Here is an 8,699-nt window from a genome sequence, read left to right as displayed (position 1 = left end):
TTATTCAGCCAGCAATGTTCTTTTTTTGTTACGTGTAAAAATTCATAAATACAGTGTGGGCAAATTAATTCATTTATTACTGAAATTTTCCACAAGCTGTTAAAACCACAGATGAACTAGCATTAATTATACATCCAGGCATTAGCCTGTATATTCAAACAGTTCAACAAATCTAAGAGGTTCTTTGCCAAATAGTGTCAGTGTGGCAGTAGGGAGGAGAACAAATAGATTGCAATACAGGTGAGACGAAATTTGAGTTTGAGAAAAGAAAACCAGGCGTTCAACAATGCTAAGCAGGTTTCAGGACTCATTCCTTTGCCACTTTCTCTCATTTATAACCCACATTTCCCTTCATCTCCATACCTGTGAGCAACTTGCTCTAAAAAGACAATAAAAAGGACACGCAGTCAATTTGACAACACCTTTCATTTATACACTGATGTACTTTTTCACAACATCAAGTTTCGAGCAGTCTTATTTTTTAATATTTTTTTGTTTATTTCTTTGTTGTTGTTGTTGTTGTTTTTTAAGGCCTGAATCAGCATAAGCGAAGCCAGATGCGGTGGAGTAGGTCGGCATTTCCAGTTGCTTCAGCTTTCTTTCTCTTCTTCAGCTGCTGAAGTCGCTTCAGTGGACTGAGATGAATCAAGGGGATTATTTGGATCCATGTCCTGCCAGTGGATGAAGTCAAGAGGTGTAATCATTCCTTGTTGGAGTTCCCTGGAACACAGTATGCCAAGTCTATTTTCACATCAGTGGAATACACGGTGCAATCTCACTCGACTCTTGCGTTCAAGTAACATTTAAACTATTTAATACGTCCAAACAAGCTACGTTCGACGATTCTAGAAAGGCTAAATCGTGAGTGCTCATCAATGTACCAAACAAAAGGTCCATGCACGACATGAATCATGTTTTCCTGAATCCTTACTCTGGAATCTCTGAGGTTACACAACAGCTATAGAGCAGATCACTACAAACGGGTCTTTTGTGTCCATCCTCTCTTCTCTCGTCTCTTTCACACGGCTCCGCTACATTCATCATGTCCCTGGAGATGCCGTGTTATGAGCAGAGCTTGAAGAAATTGTGGAGGCAGCGCAGATTCCTAAACCGCTGACATTTTTCACACATTCTCAAACAATGGAGCACACAGCACCGAAACTGTACTTTACTGTACTGTAGTTCACTGTAGCGTGGCGGACTGCATTATAGTGTGCTGTAGTGTAGTGTGCTGTACTACGGTGTAGGACTATTTAAGTGGAAGGTGCGCCAAGGTAAACGAATACGGACGTTAAAGGAAGTGTCTTTGCTGCTTCCAAACGGATATAAAACTCATCCGCTCAATAAGTTCCTTTTAATCAGCCGTTTCATTCCATAGGACTGATAGGTGTGTGATTTTGACATGAATTAGACATCAGGTTTGAAGTATAGTTGATCTATATCAGCCCCTCCCCTTTCCCGCAGACACTTTCCACATCAACTGAAGATGAACATACGGCACATAATGATGTCCTTGAACTGTCAGGTTGATCTCATACTCTAAAGAACTGACAATACCTTTTTTATTCCTTTTTTTTGTTTTGTATGTCAGTAAAAGTCGAGGTGATGTTGTTCGGAGGATCAACCGCACGTGAAAAGCATCGGTTTCGTCCGTCTAGCAGACTCGCCGTATCAGGGGTCCCCAAAGTCATGATGCAGATGAGGGAGGGGGGTTGCGAGATGATTTCCAGGGAACAAAAAGATTTAAAAATGATAGATAGGGAGATGGGGAGCACGGGAGGTTTTTAGTGAATATGGGTGAAGACTAAAAACTGGAAATCCCTCTTAACCTTAAAAAAAAAATTGCAGTTTCTGGTAAAAGGTCCAACAATTGAAAAAGGCTATAGTCTAGGTCTGTTCTCTGCATGTGCTTGTATCTGCTTCAACATTAACGCCTCCTTTTCACAGACAGGTGTCTGGGGTCTGTAATTTCATGTAACACACACAGTATGTTTGGCGCATTGTGAGAGGCAAATTGTTTATCGACACCTTTGCTTGTGGAATACCTGCATGGAAATCTTCAGAGAAGCTGCAGATAAAGCAGAAGCCTGTTATCTGACTTACTCGTAGCCTGTGAGTTTGATTTTGCATGCAGGCAAAGTGTCCACAGACAACCGAAGTTCAATTTTTTTTTTTCCCCAACGTCCTCGGGGAGAATATAAAATCAAAAAAATAAACAGAAGGGAGAGCCTCGTAAACACATCTGAGATCACAGAGGTTCCACAGGAAATGAAGAGACTTCCAAGTGTATTAAAAAGATGTTGTAAACATGGAAATGAGGCGTCAAGGTCACTCAAATGAACCATCATCTTTCAAGAGATCAAAATGATTTAATGACTGGATTGTTGTTTTGTTTTGTTTTTGTTTTTTTGTTTCTTTTTAAGCTTTAGTTGCTCTGGGCGCCCTGATCACATTCATACCTGGAAGCTGTCCAGCGCAACCACGGTCTGATCCGCTGCCACTGAGCAGCTCCACTGGAGCAGTTTGGCTTAAGGGCCTCGCTCAGGGCACCCCAGTGGTGATAATGGGTTTTCAGTGCGGTCCCAAGCTCTCTTCTGTAACCTTTAAGCCACCGCTGGCAGGGAAAGTTTTCTGTCAAATTTTCAGGCCTTTGATAACCATTTGTCCAGTTTTGGAGTCTACCTGGATAGAAACTCCTAATTCCAAGCTCAAAAACGACATTTTTCTCATGGAAATGCATTATTCAAGTCATCTAAATGATTGCTTACACATTTGGTGACAATGCCGTACTTTGTTGGTCACAGATGGATGTGTGTTTGAAGTCCTGATAACATTCCTTCTCTTCTGTGTCATACGGGCAGAGAGGCTGCACCTATCAGGGATTCCATCAATACTCCAGTCCCCTCGGAATCTACCACAAATGCAATACTGCGAGTGGTAAGCTGTTCTGCGTGTGTGTGTGTGTGTGTGTGTGTGTGCGTGCGCGCGCACACCCTTTACGATTTAAACCTTCAGCCAACTGCACCCAAACTGTTGCCACTGATGGAGTCCTCACACAATGACAGGACTACAGGTCTGTGAGTGTGTGCCTCAGAGGAGACAGGTTTTGGACTTTGTGTGCCTTCTGGCTGACCTGTGTAATAAACCTGTCTGAGTGAACAAGTCTAGCTGCCCATTCATAACACTGCATGGCAGGGGTGAACAACACGGAGGGTGTTGTTTAAAGTGTTAAACATGAGCTGAAAAAAAAACAAACAACCACTCTCCAGCGCCCTCAGCACTTATCTCTTCACCCCTTCCCTTTTTTTTTTGTTTGCGAGATGAAGCTGCCGGCTTGTGTGTATGATAAATGAACTTTGTCTAAGCTAGGCACAAGGGAACCAGCAATAAGAAGCATGCAAAGCCCTCACCTGAGTTGCTTTGTGCGGCTCAGAGCAGCAGTGTTCAGCTGGCCCTCCCATGAATAATGAACCACTGTGGCTGGCGCTAACAATTAAAAGTACCCACTTCTAGCTAATGAAACAACAGCTGCACTTAGAGGAGCAGTAATAGCCCAATTTATTAATTGAACACTCATTTTGTTACTTTGTGTTTTTCCAGAGCTCTCTGCCTCGTCTTCCCTCGCTTCCTGCTGATGTAGAAGTTAGACACCTGAATCATTCCGTTCTGCCCCTCGCTGCTGGGCAGAGAAACCAATTCATCAGCGCAACAGCTCTGCTCCCAAGCAAGAAGGGTTTTCACATAGATCTCACAACATCTGAGGCCGGAGCATCTGGGTTAGCTCTCAGACTGGCCGCGCGACTTAGCCCGGCAGACATTTTGGGTCAAACAGAGCCCAACGCTGTCATCGTCATCATTGTGTTTCTAACAAACTCTTGGAAAACACAAAGCGCAGTTATCTCAGCAAAGGAGGGTGCGTTCGCTATCATGAGAGATGCTGTGATTCCCACCACTACAGCATTACTACATTACATAAACACAAACATTCATTTCATCCGTGTCAGATTACTGCAGCCCCCCCCCCCCCCCCCCCGCCGCCATGGCTCACACAGCGAAATCTTAGCAAACTTCGACTGATTCAAAATACTGCAGCCAGACTCGTGACCAGATCCAGCAGGAGGGAACACATCCCTGACATTCACTTGACTTCCACTTTGGTTTTACAGTGGATTTCTAACGTTTAATGATCATTTTTAAAGAGCGTTATGGGGGGTGAGATCCAGAAAATACAGCTGACCTCCCGATCCCCTACGAGCCGGAGCTCTCAGATATGGAAAGACCTTCTGCAGGAGATCAGTGAGGTTCACATAAGGGTTTTTTTTTAGTAACTTTTAAATGCTGGCTTCGACTCGCTTGTATTTTATTATCTTGTGTTTGCTTTGTGTTTGAAATGTGCTTTACACATGAAGGTTTATAATTAGTATTATTAGTAGTGGTGTTACTAGTATTGTTACTTCTTACTTCAACTGGTATTCAGCTACTCACTACTACTGTATCCATCTATGCAGATACTCACGCTTTTGACTGCAGGCTGCCGAGGCAGTTATCGATGTGACTCTGCGGCAAATCCCCATCCAGGTGAGCCAGGTAAGTGTACAGTCTGGCGAAGGTGCTGAACGGGATGCTGGCAGCGCCTCCCTCCTCATCCTCTGTGAGGATTTCACAGGCGAACTTCAAAGAACTTGTGAGGGTCTGATGGAAGTGTGTAACGTACATACAAGAGGTTGGTAGGATTTCATGAAAACACAAATGTGTATTCAAGGTTAAACACATCACATTCCAGCATCAAAGGGGAAAAAAAAAAACCTGCAAAATACACTGGCAAGCAAACACACACATGAATACAGAGCATGACTGCCCTCATGTGGTGGGACAGCATATTGATATTGCTGAGCTGCATATTCTCTCAGACAGTAGTTATTGTCTGAAAAGCTTGTCACGCTTGAAATCTGCTTTTCTGATCTTTGACGCAAATGTGTTCAGTTATGTCACGGTTCTTTGTGGAGTTCGGGGACCCAGATGTGGATCTGGTTTGAAGAGCGACAGACTGGACTTTAAAATGTACTGCTTGAGGATGTCCTGCTGGCCTCACAGTAGGTTGTTAAGTGATATCTCGTGTGTCTGTCCTCATGTAACATCTCACCCCTCCCAGTGCACTGCAGCCCAGCGCGAAAAACTCCATCCAGTCGACGTCGGAACTGAAGCCGGCCAGCGACAGCAGGGTCTCCAGCTGCTCCTCAGGTAGATGCAGACCCTTCCATTTCTGCTGTAACTCCTCCTTGCTACAGGTTTGACCACACGACAGCTAAAATGGGCGGTGGAGAGAGAATTTGTTGACAGATATTATAATTGCAAAAAACATCCAGAGGAACGATATGGTATTATGGGGGGGGGGGGGCACAGAACATGTAGAGGAGTTAATTGAGTGCTGCCAGATTGATATGAAAGCACCACTTCTTCGGTGTGAATATAGTAAGAACACTATAGTCGCGTAATTGTGGTAGCTTAGTGTCCATTATCTAAACAGCTTTTTCATATTCATGTAAAACATTATACAAATATTTCCTTAATGAGTCGCCTTCAGTGGGATAGTAGTGGACGCCCCGAGAGTAATAAAATAGGTTTACATTATAATGAAATTTTAATGATCAACATGGGGAGTATGAGAATCTACAAAAAAATGACGTTACTGTAAGTGTAAGCAAGCACGGATATTCAACATATCAAAATGCATCCAGTAATTACATCCCTGGAATAAGATAATTACAGAACGCTGCCTTTAGAGGATGCACATTCACAGTCATAATTAAGTAAATATAAATATATAAATACTTGCAGCAGTTGTATGAAGATTCGCAGCCCTTGGAGGTGTGAAAATACCTGATCGTGGAGATTCTTCAGCAGACCTGCAGTCAGTCGAGTCGATGTCTTCTGGGTAGCAACAGTCAGCTCCAGCCTGTTCTTGACAGGCATATTCTCTCGCTTTGACAGTGCACCAAAGTATCTGTGAGGGGGGAAACATATACACACACACACACACACACACACACACACACACACACACACACACACATACATATATATGATGTTATACATATATTATTAATAACTAGCTGCTTATATCATCCTCCCACTCATCTCACCTCCTCCAAAAGCACGCCTGTGAAATAAAGTGACAATGTAGAAGTAAATAAGAGCGAGGATGACATTAGTCAAATTTAATGAGATCCCAGGAGGACAACCAGTTGAATAAATTTACAGTCTTGGAACAGCATTTTTCTGCAAGGAAAAAAAAAGGTGCTTTGGTGTAGGAAGTCTTCTATTTATGAGGGAGGATTAGGGCCACATGTGATCTTTTTTAATTTAAGAAAAAAAAAAAAGAATTCCGACTTTATTCTCAGAATTCAAATTTGTAATCTCAAAAACCTAATCTGACTTTTTAATCTCTTCAAACTAAAGTCCCACCTGTCGCCTTCGTCCGGCTCTGTATCTAGTTGCTATTAACTCAGTGGTCTGCAGATTACAGCGTGAGGATGGACTATTTTCACCCAAGTGTAGCTGGCCGTCTCCCTGTCCCCTATTGGTCGACTTTGAACTGGAAATCCGCAAATTGTTTGGTAACACCAAGCTGTATCACTGCAGATGGTTCTCGACCAAGTTTCTCAGATATCCTGTTATCTTCGTGTAACAACTCAACTGCTGCGTCTTCTGTTACGCTCTGTCTGTCTCGGTAGGGATCCTTCCTGTAATACTGTTGTGAAAATCGACCTGGTAATTTAACATCTGACAACATTTGGGAGAGGAGCCCTACAGAGATGGGGAGAGAGGCCTAGCTTAGAATTCAAATTCAAAACTGCTCCAAAAATGTAGTAGGTTCCTCCTTGGCCGGCGTTCCACCCCGTCATCATGTTTTGTTCAAATCTGCCTTTTGCGTAACCCTGCTCACAAACCATCACAGGCACTGAAAACCTCGTCCGCGGAGCCTGTCAGGAGCACAAACAAGCTGTTTTTCCAACCACACAGACAAATGCATCAGTATTTTCTCTGATGTAAACGGTCTCAGGACGTCTCCCTCCACTGGGCTTGTCTTGCTCCAGCAACACAAGAGCTCACAGAGAGCCTAGTTGTTACTTTAATAGCACATAAGCATCATGTAACCCAGGAGACATCTTAAATGTTTTTTGTTTCACCCTAGGACCCACTTTAATTTCCATGAGTACAAGCACTGCCAAGCTAGACGGGTTAATAAAGCAGCAGAGGACATCACAGTTCGTATTTTTGATGTATTTACAATACATTTAAATTTTATCCACTTTTTTTCAAAGGGCTTTTTCTTTGTTGGAGCAAGTCACATAGTTTAACCGCTGGAAGCCCCTGGGATCCAATTACAGTATAGCCAGACGATGCACAGATGCGAGACACGGGGGTGAACAGGGCGAGCCTTTCCTGCTGCTTTGAGACACTGTTTACGGCACTGTTAGAGATCAGAAATGGAATTCATCATCACATGTACAGGATCCCTCCCTTGTACCTGAACCACTGTTGATACAAGACTTACTCTGCAGACCACAGCAGCAGATCCTTGGGCTGGGATCTGATGGCTGCCTTCGTGAAGTTTTTGAGAATGTCTGGAAGTTCGGGAGGGATCCGGATTTGCTGGGAACAATACATGGTGTCTGGAGGAGGCATGATGGCTGCAATGTAGTCGGACGAAAGAGGGAGGGAATAAAATACATATTTGTATTAAAATAAAATACTAATACGTATTTTCAATCGTGTTTCTATTAAGGTTAACTAACATCAATCCAGTAATGTTGCAGAGAGAAACATGGAAGAAAATATACAGAAACACTCAGATACGAAAGAGACAGCAGCTAAACTTAGGGAGTTATACATTCAGATATGAAAAAAGGCTGATATGTTATGTCTCAGACTCTGGCAATAAGCTAGTTTACCTAACATTGATCATAATTGCATTCGCTTTTTGTCGTATTGTTTATGTATTTAAACTCATAAAACTCGCTTTTGGGCGATGAAACTAGTAACTACAGCTTCAGTACATTAAACACATACACACATGAATCGAGGATGATTTTTTTTTTCAGAACCAACTTCAAATTCGCAGGAAAATCTGCTTATTGTACTTGCCTGGTTGACTCTTGAGTGATGTACGTGGATATCGTCGCCTAGCAACAGTGTTCTTCCTTGTTTTGACTTAACGGTCACGCTACTTTGGCGTGTTGTCGCCCCCTTTTGTTGGGGAGCGTCGTCCATTGCGACGATTTAAAAAGAAAAAAAATGAATTGACGTCAAAGCGATGTTTTTTATTCAACACAATTAAATAAATGTTTGAATTTACCCTTAGAAATATTGACAGACTCTTTCAGCAGCTATTTTAGCATGCTACTGCAGGTTAACATTAATTATGGCCCTGTTCCATTTCAGTGGGCCACACATGCTGGTTTACTGGAACCAGCAGATGGACTAAATATAACAAGGCTGTAATTAATTTGATCATTTACAACTGTGTTCACCCCATGTGGACAAATGTGAAATACATCGGATTGTTTCCGTGCCAAAACACACAAACAGGAACTGAAGCGACACCGTGAACCGGCAAGCCATCATATGAAAGATTTTATTAAACAGATTCTTGAAAATACAGGTTTACACAGACAAGTGATTAGAAAATCATACAC

At 42.6% G+C, this 8,699-nt stretch overlaps 1 protein-coding gene across 2 annotated transcripts; it reads right to left on the bottom strand.

The window, feature by feature from the left end:
* Positions 1–8,268, bottom strand: ropn1l (rhophilin associated tail protein 1-like). 2 transcript variants are annotated; one of them, XM_086191216.1, is made up of 6 exons: positions 8,149–8,268; positions 7,559–7,694; positions 5,881–6,004; positions 5,144–5,305; positions 4,517–4,692; positions 1–671 (listed from the first exon to the last, which is right to left on the bottom strand). In XM_086191216.1, exons 2-6 carry the CDS (start codon positions 7,687–7,689, stop codon positions 539–541), a joined length of 726 nt encoding a protein of 241 aa, XP_086047342.1. In that variant the 5' UTR covers positions 7,690–7,694; positions 8,149–8,268; the 3' UTR covers positions 1–538. The 2 variants fall into 2 exon arrangements, with proteins under 2 accessions (XP_086047342.1, XP_086047343.1); XM_086191217.1 differs by having other exon boundaries at positions 5–720.
* Between the last annotated feature and the right edge of the window lie 431 nt (positions 8,269–8,699).

This window comes from Aulostomus chinensis, chromosome 21, assembly GCF_037954235.1.
Source record: "Aulostomus chinensis isolate RoL2024-O1b breed Wild chromosome 21, RoL_Achi_v1.0, whole genome shotgun sequence".
Lineage (NCBI taxonomy): Eukaryota > Metazoa > Chordata > Actinopteri > Syngnathiformes > Aulostomidae > Aulostomus > Aulostomus chinensis.
This window is presented reverse-complemented; position numbering and strand designations above follow the sequence as displayed.